At 41.3% G+C, this 11057-nt stretch overlaps 1 protein-coding gene and 1 long non-coding RNA gene across 2 annotated transcripts; both read left to right on the top strand.

Moving 5' to 3' along the window:
* The first annotated feature begins 770 nt into the window (after positions 1-770).
* Positions 771-2212, top strand: LOC147252313 (uncharacterized). Its single transcript, XR_015118838.1, has 3 exons — positions 771-921; positions 999-1073; positions 1519-2212. It is a non-coding gene; the product is annotated as an uncharacterized LOC147252313 (long non-coding RNA).
* A 503-nt stretch (positions 2213-2715) lies between these two features.
* Positions 2716-4479, top strand: sox21b (SRY-box transcription factor 21b). Its single transcript, XM_086220573.1, has 2 exons — positions 2716-3092; positions 3215-4479. Exon 2 carries the CDS (start codon positions 3231-3233, stop codon positions 3975-3977), a length of 747 nt encoding a protein of 248 aa, XP_086076699.1. The 5' UTR covers positions 2716-3092; positions 3215-3230; the 3' UTR covers positions 3978-4479.
* The last annotated feature ends 6578 nt before the right edge of the window (positions 4480-11057 follow it).

Below are 11057 nucleotides of genomic sequence, written 5' to 3'. Positions count from 1 at the left end.
TTTCAATACCAGTCACATCATGCAGGGAACACCTTTGTCCTTTAGTGTATCCAGCTTTTCTGGATTTAGAATTTTTTTTTTTTAAATGCTTTCTTAAATATAGGATTGTTGCAATTTATTCCATCATATTGATGAATAAAAATAGGCTAAATGATGAAAAGATTTCACTGCAAAGGCACAGTAATTATGTGTCAAATAATACAAGAAAATGATTTATTTTACTCCTCCTTATAGCTTCAGTGTTGTGACAACCATTCATGCTGAATTAATGAAATATTTTGGATCCGCATTTATTTGATTTTAATCTGAAAATCTGCCGTAAAAATTGGAGCATGTAAATCTTAATGAAAATCATCCAGACACAGATACATGTGTACTTTTTTTTTTTTTTTTTTTTTTGTGGGACTGCCACGCACGCTGTGTAGGCTCGGCCTGCATGTGTGGCTGCAGCTGAGCAGGGAGATCCAGGCTGAGCTGTGATCAGACAAGCAGAAAGAAAGCACATCAGGAACACAATCGGGACCCCTCCCTCGCCCTCTCTTCAGACCTCCCTGATAATGAACAAACTTTCATGTTGCAGTAAATACTCTCCATTCTGTGTGGGGTGTGAAAGATCCTGTTTTTGTTTTCTTTTGTTTTGTTTTTCTCCTAAAAAAAAAAAAGGCAAGAGGTCATCTTCCTTTCAAATCAGTATATTAATTAAGTTTGAACAGGAGGGTATATTCTTTATTTGATGACTTTTATGCAAACAACACCCAGAGGATCCTCATCAACTCTATAATTTGTTCACCCACAGTCACTGGATGGATGAGCAGAATAAAATGTTTGCTGCTATCATGACGGTTCCTGCACCTCCGGGGGCTCCTATTTCAGAATGATGGCTTTAGCACTTTAAGAGTGAAACGTGTGAGATCTCTCTGGGTAAGAAAATGTCGCCATGGGCTTGTTGTTGCTGCTGTCTGCCTTCTATTTGCATGATATTTTTTTTTTCTATTCAGTCTTATCACCGGTGTGCTGTGAGGTGGGAGTGCTGGCTCCGTCTCAGAGGCTGGACCCAGGCTTTTTATCGGCAGGTATTTCTCCCACTCTCACTAACTCATCTTGAATTATTTAAGTGTTATTTCCAGGACCACATGGGGAGGGGGCGAGGGGGGGGGGGGGTAAGACACACTTTCAAGTGTTTATGTTATTATGTTTTTTTATTATCAGATCTTAATTAAATGACTTATTCAGTGGAGGAATTAATGTTCTGTGTGGTAAAGTAGGCCAGGGCATTATCTAAAAATCCTCCAACATGACATTAAAAAAAAACAAGAGAGGAGTTGTTTTTTTTTTAAATCAAATAATAAAAAAATTATATAAATTTAAATAAAAGTAAAAGAGGGTGGTGAAATCTGTGGATAGGCCAGTGAGAGCGCACAATTACGCAACAACTGTCAACTCCTGATAAGAACTTCCAAGCGGAACTTATTCATAAAATTCATAGCAATTTTTTTTGTCCCGTTTGTGTCACGAGAGGTGAACGCTCCTGAGGAGAGAGCGGGGCGCTTCAGTGCAGGAATGTTATCGAGGTGAGTGACAAGCCGACGAAGAGATGAGGGACGCGCGGCGTCGAGAGATGCTGCGACTCAGATTTACGCATCGTGCAGGTTTGGGTCTCATCCGGTGCGCTTCACCTGCACGTCAGGTTTCCTATTAAAACAAAAGAGCTGCGAAATTCTCTCTCCCTCCCCCCCTCTCTCTCTTTCATCCCCCACATTAAAAATACAGAAATAAATTGTTGACATATTTTAAAACGTCATTTAAAGTCAAATGTGTAAGTTCAGCACAAGTTTTGGACGAGCCAGACTCACTTCATCCGTTATTAAAACGAATTATCCAAATAAATTATTATTATTTATTATTATTAGCTGCTTGAAATTGTTGAACCTTTTCAACCTTTTTTTAAAAAAAAAGAAAAAAAGCTGAGCAGTGATTGAATTTGACATTCATTTATATCCTAATTTAAACGCTCGACCTATTTATATTATTGTTTGATGGAGCCTCTCGCTATTTCTTTCTTTGACTGCCCCCTTACATATATAATTATGTACAACGGTGAAGGTGCGAGAACAAACCACTTAAACCTACAATTTACTCAACAAGTCCCGCAGATAACTGTAATTGCTTAGTTGAATATTCGACAACCTCATTCCAGTTGTGACTCGCTGCCCTTGGGAAAGTCCTTTGAAGTGTAAGGCAAAATGGGGAGGGGGGGGGGCGGGGATGAGGGGGTGAAGGGGGGGTTTCAGGAAAGTAATTAATTTCAACAAGCACGATTAGAAACACTTCAGACCTCTTCGGCGTGTGCGTTATTTGTGACAAAACGCCACAATATCAGAAAATTAGAGAAGACGTTCATCACCTTTTTTTTTCTTGTCCTCACTTGTTTTCAAAAGCACCAGTAGGGGAGAGAAAGGGGGGGGGGGGGCAAGTGCATTGGGATGTGGGGTGGCGGCGGTGATGGTGGTAGTGGTGGTGGTGGTGGGGGGGGGGGGGTGAAGATGAGGAGAGACACCAGCAAGTTGATGACTCAAGTGGCGATGAAGATGCAGAAGTTGTTCTTCACCGTCATCTGCCGATCGCGGCCTTTTATCAGACTTGAAATGAGTGATGTGTGTAAGTCAGACTGAACATTGTGGGATCATAACAGTGAGGTCAACAAACGCTGTGTTTCCCTTTCTTTCAAACTCAGGATGAGAATTAAGGAAAAAAAAAAAACGCCAAGCAGTCGCCCTTGTGCTCGTCGCTTCTGCGCATGCGTCGGTGGCACTTTCACTACCTGCCACACAAGCCCGTATTTCACATGGGGAGAGCGGGAGTTCTCATCCACTCGCGTAGATGCAGCAGCTGAGTGTTGGTTGACAGTCTCCGGCCACAAGAAGCCCAACAAGAGCGCGCGTGTGTGTGTGTGTGTGTGAGTGTGTGTTAGCTCCGTGTGTGGCCCCGTCGCTGCTGGACGTTACTATGAAGAGGAAAACATAAGTTGGACGTCGTCACTTTTGTTTTTACGCACAAGATAATCAAGGTTGAGATGAAGAATTGAAGCATAAGTAAGTAGCCTCGTCGTAAGCTGAAGCTTGTCAGTGCATGTTGACTAGACTGTCCGGGCTCTCGGGGTCTGGGCGAAGGTCGGTGGTGTCCGCTCTTCTTAATTTTAACCTCTGTTTTCTAGAGAGTTTGCGCCAACCATGTCTAAACCAATGGATCACGTCAAACGCCCGATGAACGCTTTCATGGTTTGGTCCAGAGCCCAGAGACGGAAAATGGCTCAGGAGAACCCGAAGATGCACAACTCGGAGATCAGCAAGCGACTGGGAGCCGAGTGGAAACTTCTCACCGAGTCTGAGAAGAGACCTTTCATTGACGAAGCCAAGCGGCTGCGAGCGATGCACATGAAGGAGCATCCAGACTACAAATACAGACCGAGGCGGAAGCCCAAGACTCTGATGAAGAAAGACAAGTTTTCTTTCCCGGTGCCCTACAACCTCGGGGAGCACGACGCGCTCAAAGTGAACGGTCTTTCCTCTGGAGCGCTTTCCGACTCCGTCCTTGGGAACCCTGATAAAGCGGCAGCTGCTGCAGCGGCCGCAGCCGCCCGGGTCTTCTTCAACCCGTCCATGTCCACGAACCCTTACTCCTTTTTCGACCTGGGATCCAAGATGACTGAGCTTTCCCCTCACTCGTTTCCGTACGCGTCCCCGTTGGGCTACCCACCGGGAGGCGCCACGGCGTTCACCGGGACTGGCAGTGTAGGTGGCGGGACGCACACCCACACTCACTCGCATCCTTCCCCGGGAAACCCGGGCTACATGATCCCTTGTAACTGTACGGCCTGGCCCTCAGCCGGGCTCCAGCCGCCCTTAGCCTACATCCTGCTGCCCGGGATGGGAAAACCTCAACTTGAACCGTACCCTGCGTATGCTGCGGCGTTATGATAGGCCCAGAGTGGACCTGCAAGATAAACTAATGTGAAAAACAAGACAAGCTATTCATGCAATAGTTTTATTATGCATGCACAAACTTGAACATGTGATGAAGTGCTCGTCGTCTCAGATATCACATGTGTATGTACATTGATTAATGCCTTTATCTAAGGTACTACTTATTTAGAGAACTCTCTATCAGCCGCCATCTCTCACCAGCCTGAGGAAGAGGACGAGAGGAGGAAGCTTACGAGAAACCTGTTGGAATCAAGGGCAGCATCACTGATCATTTAGAACATTTCCTCTCGGATAAGACAGGTTTTAATTCACGGATCAAGAGGGATTGTCACACACGCAAACACACACGCAAACACACACACACACACACACACACATACGCAGACACACACTTCCTGAATGACTGTAAATGCAGACAAAAATGTGTACAGACAAAAAAAAAAAAGACTCTAGTTTATTTGCCGTTATAGGCCTAGTGTTTGAGCTATAGGAGGAACATTTCACTAGAACCCCGGTGTATATTTGGAGTTTTTAAACCGTTTTATAGATGTCTGTAATATTTATTGTTTAGTGGAATCTATGGTGACCCAGACAGTTTTAAAAAGGACAACACTAGTTCTGCATCTGCACATGGAACACAGAGGATGTAATTTATTTTAAAGGTGATATACAACATTTATTCCAACCCCTAAAAAAAGAGAGAAGCATTTAAATTCGACCTCTTCCTGTATCACGTGCAGCAGAAGCAACATTTTTCACTAACTCTTCTGGAATTTGTATGTTTTGTGTTTACTTTAACCTCCGTTATGTACTTCAGCCTATTGCTACTGTTCACTTGTTGAGCAAAGGACTACAATAAAGCGGATGAAACGGCAGTGAATCGCGGCTGTAGTTCTTGATGAGATGAACAAGATGGGTATCTTTTCTTTCCCTTTTCTTTTCGTTTTTCCTCCTTTTTTTTCCCTTTAAAGCCTGCTCCCGCTCCTCAGTCCGGCTCAAGTGTAAGGTATCCCCTAAAGGCCGCTTTTGTCCGCGCTTGTGAATGGCATTACTGAGGGAAAGCCATTGTAATCAAGAAGCAAAAAGCTGATTTATCACAAATTTAATCGTGAATAGGAAAGAAGATAAGACGAGTGTTGCTTTCTTTTCCCAGGATGAGAAAAAAATAGTCGCCTTTGAGAGGAAAACGAGAGAGAGAGAGAGAGAGAGAGAGAGAGAGGGAGGGAGAGGGAGTGTGTGTACCTGAAAATAATGCAATTTTAAATAAAGTAACACACCAAAGAGATGCTGATCACCTGTCCCGTATCCTTCCTCTCGTGCGCGCGCGCGCAATTCCAGCGATTTCTTCTTCTTCTTTTTTTAAAGCGCCCGCCCCTCCGAGATGACACCGGGAGATGAATTCATAAGGATGGAGCGATTATGCAAAACTAATTTGGGACAGTCCAGGGATAATTATCTCCGTCACGGTTAATTAAAGCCTTTCACCACACTCCTCCATTGTAACACCCCCGATCTCTTCCCTCCTCCGAGCGGAGCAGCATTCTGGGCCCCAAAAATAACGCACAAGTGACCTTCAGCGTGGGACCAAAAAAAAAAAAATACAAACTATTCCGTCATAAGTGATGGCACGTTATCTTAAAGAAGCCTGTCAGGCCTTTATTAAAAAAAATGTTTTATTTGTTTTAGGCCTCTATTTAAAGTGTATATGTTGCGCAATAAAAGAACGTCAGACGTGTTTATTTTTTATTTTTAACAATTTATACAAAGAAAAACCGCACAAAAGATGGTCAAGTCTGTAAAAGACCTTGCATTGTGGCGATTTCTTTCTCTCTTTCTTTGGCCTTTTTTATTATATTTTCTTGAGGATAAAAAAAGGGAGGGGGGAGAGAAAGCTGAAAGAACTTTTTTTTTTCTCTCTTCCAACTCTGGGAGCGTTTAGACGGTCGAGGACGTTTTGTCTGGGAACAAAACGTGGGTTGGGAGGTTTTGTGAGAGTGTTGTTTGTTGAAGTGGAGCTCAGAAAAAGCGGCTGCTTTCCCTCATTGTGATGAAAGCAATCAGTGGTATTTGGAAAACTGTTAGCATTGTGCACTTCTTCTGTGTCCATTGTGGAGGATTTCTTTTCACAAGGTTTTTTCAAGCGATCCAGCTGGCCGGAGTGAATAGCAGTGCAATGTGTACACGCTTTGTCCCTCCGAGCCCTTCAAGTAGCCCACGGTGAATGGAGTGAGTTGACACTGCATGACAGTGAAACAACATAATAAAAAATACATGAGCGCATGAATGGAAGCAGGCGCATAAATAAATAAAATGGGTGGCCAAAACTGGATAAACTGAATGACAAAACGGTGAAAGGGGGACAAAAAGATATTTAACACGCTAGATTAGCATTAGAATGCCATCTACAAACCAGAACAATTGATGAATAGGTTTACCGGCCAAGAAAGAAATGGACTAAATGCCTTTTGAATAGATAGCCTATGTTTTTTTTTTCTCTGTCAGGACGGGAGCTGAATGGGAAAGGTGGAGATGCAACTATGGAAATAAGTGGGAGGGGAAAAAAAAAAAAACCTCTTCTAATAAAATGTTTTTCAGTCTGGATTTCAAGGTCTTCAGGAAATTAGGGACAATAAAATCTGCTTCCCATGACAAGAGTGTTAAATAATTTCATCATCGTTTAACCTTTATTCTGAACAGAGGTCGTGGCTTCCTTCAGTGTCATCAGGAACTGTTTTTTTTTTCTTCTTTCCCTCTGCTGTTCTCTAAAGGCCTGGGAGAAGTTTGAATACATGTTCGTGAAATATTATGAAGTATTACTGAATAAGAAGATGTGGCTGAAGAGGTGATGGGTGGCTACAATGGGGACACACATCCAGCGGTGCCAGCTAAACACTGGAAAATCGTGGTTGCTCTATTAAATGACTACATTTCTTTTAAACGCGTTCATTCAAATTAGTGATATTACGTTCATAAATCACACACCAGGCCTTTTTATGCCATTAGGAGTTGCAGAGCTGGTTTAAATGTAGATTTAGTGAATTAAGAATGATTCAGTAAAGGCTGCTCCATCTTCAAAAGCACTCTATTTTAATATTACAGCCACATCTGGTGATGTGGTGTTTAATTCCGAAACAATTAGGTTCTGAAATCCTTATTGTTGAAATCAAAACTTTTATCAGTTCATCCAGAACGCGTGCACTAAGACTACCGATACGCTAAAAACTACCATTTCTTTCAATTTAAAAAAAAGAAAAAGAAATGACTTTATTTTTCCCCTCAAAGTTATTTGGGCTGTATATTCTGATCCAAAGGTTTCTACATAAGAAAGTGCCTCATGTTCCTATAAGCCCCCCGCCCGATGCCCTGATATCATTATGTTTCAGTGTTAAACCCTTATATATGCCTGTAAGACATTTGTAGAAGTGAGATTAGGCAAATTAACATACATATGTATCAGCGGCTCAACCGTGTTGACCTTAGAGGGACGTACAATGGTTTCCTTATCCCTAATTTGCCCCGGGGCTGCCCTACAAGCACGTAGATTATCACCTGGCTTCAATGGCTCGAGATGGATCATTTTAGTTTTTTTTTTTTTTTTTTTTTTGCAGACATGAATAATATATCAAAAGCATCTCTTTGAGGATATTTCTCTATTTGTTTGCAAAAGTCTGCTTCTTGCTCACCTGGTTGTCATGAGCTGTGTTCAGCGCTGAGAGATATACAACCCAGTCTCTGTGAGGAACCTCAAAGAGTCTGATCACTGGCTTCTCCATCTAATTTTAGGCAAATCAAAGTGTGAAAAGTCTCTCCTCAAGCAATATCTTCATCATCAGGTTGGGTCAAGAATGTTTATGAGGCCTGTGTGCCATATTACCTGTAATCTCCCGAGTGTGAACTGATGTATTTCTTAATTCTCTATGCTCCCAGGAGGGAAAAAATGCCAAAATTATCTTGCATTGCACCTTTTCCGCAACACTTCAACGTGTCAAATCAAAGCCTCAAAACCGTGCATGTCACTGTGCCCAAGGTCCCCGAAAGAAATGAGAAATCTCTGTGTACTGTACAGTCCATCCCTATAAACATGCCACACAGCCTCTGAAGTCTGACTCTGCTGTTAAGAAGTCCAAGTTTGTTTAATAGTACATAATGCAAGAAGTGGATGGACCCCTGCTGGAGTTCAGAGGGGGAACGCTTGAATTAGGTTGGGGGCAGTGGTGGGTGGGTGGTGGGAGGCTGGGTGGGAGGCTGGGTGGATGGGTTGAGGAGGGGCAGTTGAGGTAATCATTGCAGGTGAGACGAGGGCAGAGCAGCCGTGATAGATTGTTGTTGCATTAGCAAGATTCATTAGCGTGTTGTAGCAATCAAAGTATTTCTTGAATGAATCTGTAGTCTTCCTCATCTCTGGCCTTGACGTAAGAATGCAGGGGTTTTTTTTTTTCAAGTGCAGCACGTAAATAAACCTTGATGTTCTGATCACGGAGCTCCTGTTAGACATTTATCTAAAAAAAATTTTTTTAAAAATCATCTTTTGAATTCTGACGGGGTAAACGCAGCTATAAAAATACTATTAATCACCACCTCTCTCTATTTTTCCGAACCTTTAAGTAACACTTTAAACCGCCTATACGGATTCATGTTATTTGAACATTTCTGGTTTCATGTGTGTCACAGTTTGATGTGAGTTAAAGTAAAAAAAAAAAAAAAATCCCTGTGAAAGATTGCAAGGACACATGGACAGAACTATACTGTACATTTCTTTGTCTGCACATCTTTTTCTTCACAAGAAATACAAGAAAAAAGTATATATATATATATATATATATATACATATATATATAATGTATTGTAAAGCCAATATAACATAGAAAATATTCTGTATTAGAAATGCTTATTCTGAAAGGAGTCACAATACCTTTATATAATTGGGATTTATTTCACTTAAACAATAAATAAAGTGAAGGTTACTCTATCATCTACTTTTAAGGGAAGTGCTGCATCATCCTGGATATTAAACTCCATCGACTGATCTATAAATAAAGATTTGATGTAAACAGAAGCATATTTGCAAACATTTCCTGAACAGGGATTAGAATTATATGCAAAATAATAAGTTCTAATTGACGGGAGACGCGTGCACCTCCTTCCAGAGTTCAATAATAATAATAATAAATAACTGGAGGAATAAAGTGGCTGATTTTATATTTAGTATTAGGATCCTGCCGAGTTTAATCATACCATTTTTTTTTGAAGACCGAACCAACCCGTGGGTGTTCTGACTCTAAAACAGAAGGAGAGAAACAAGACTCGAAAGCTCCCACTACTGTCAAAAGCAACTCACTGCACTAATACCTTTATGTTCCTCCTCAATACAATGAGCAGCATTGTTTTACAAGTCATGTTCAGACACTCCAAAAGCTGGTTTAAATATAGAATGTTACAAAAACAAAATACATAAACTTGCCATTAAGTTGAAGGGTGAAAAAATAGAAGTACAGATGTTATTCGCTGCGGCACAATTGAATTTTTGACAAGATTAGACTTTTTGAAAAGATCCTCTAGCTGCTAGGTAGTCACTGAAATCATTAAGTTAATAACCCAAAACATGAGGCATAGGATTATTCTGTGAATCCATCAATAAATTAGAATAATATCAGCGAGCAGCCTTTAAAAAAAAATGTTCTTTAAACTGACATTTTTTGTTCCATTTCCAAATGACCGCTGGCAGAGAATGCTGGCTCTGGTATTAATTCTCAGGTTTTCAAGGAAAAATATATCTATCATGAGTCGAAATGATGAAGTTGAAGAGCTGATGCCCCGAGGAGCAATCACAAAGAATTATATCTTTCTATAACACAGGACACAGGCATAAGATAAGTACCTGTCAGTTGGCATACTCTCTGCTACATGTGCCTATCAATGAAAGAGATTATTTTCTCCATTACAACAAAGATCTGGGGGCTCTAAGATTGCACCTTTAATGAGAAGGAATGATTTCCTCCTGCACACTTACAGCCACACTTGAAGTGAGTGAGCTGTAATGCCATCAATTTCCCTCCCTCTCTCTCTCTCTCGCTCTCTCTCTCTCTCTCTCTCAATTTTACAAGGACTTATTAAAATGAAGTATAGCCAACATTAATTCACAGAGATTATTTATTACATTTTAACAGGATTATGCTGTGCAAAGCTTGATTTGGGATTCACACCCCGCATTGTAATATCGCGGTTTAGCAGTCAAATTCGGCAGATTTGTTGTAATTAACAGTGGCAAAATAGATCATTGCCAAATGATATACGGCTTCATAACTAATCTTTACCGACTGGAATGCTGAATTGCACTCGCTGGATGTAAAACTAGGTTTGGAGTGGCTGTCAGTAGTTTTCTCTTGAAGAAACGTTCCTAAACTGCAGTTCTAAAAAGGGGGTTTGTTATTGATTAGCGTCAGGTGTCGATTTAAAATAGCTTGCCTCATGTCTGGAGATGTATTTTTTTTTCTCCCTCTGCAGCAACCCCGCTATAGCATAGTGGAACACCGATGTAGATTGTTGACAATACAGAGAGTCCACGTGTGTGCAGTCCAGCCACAACAAAGCCTCAATTCTTACAGGCACCTTATCATATTTAGCAGAAAATCCAACACGTTTTATAATCTGAAAACATGGCTCGGCTCATGAAATGCACCATTAGTTATACTGATGAACAAGCATGACTTCATACCTTAATTGGGAAGTAATGTGAAGGTCCTGAGAACAAATCTATTATGAATGGTTCTACCAGACATCATACTCAGGGGTCCTTGAGACACCCCGTACTCTTTAGCCACATCATCACGCTGTGCCTCGTCATATTGTGTTTTCAGTCCTCTTTTGTCGTCACAAAAGGGGTTACAGCCGAGGGAAAATGGCTTTTGAACGTGTGTTGGGGTAGAAAAAGGGTGTAGAATAAAAGGGATATGCGACAGGGAAAGTTTTGGTCTTCACTCTCATTTTGTGTTACAAAGCCATAAACTCCTGAAATACCTGCACTCCAGATATGTCACCAAGCCTTTTATTTGTGAGCGAGTTATCGGTAACAAG

The sequence above is a fragment of the Aulostomus chinensis genome, chromosome 12, assembly GCF_037954235.1.
Source record: "Aulostomus chinensis isolate RoL2024-O1b breed Wild chromosome 12, RoL_Achi_v1.0, whole genome shotgun sequence".
Taxonomy (NCBI): Eukaryota; Metazoa; Chordata; class Actinopteri; order Syngnathiformes; family Aulostomidae; genus Aulostomus; species Aulostomus chinensis.
This window is presented reverse-complemented; position numbering and strand designations above follow the sequence as displayed.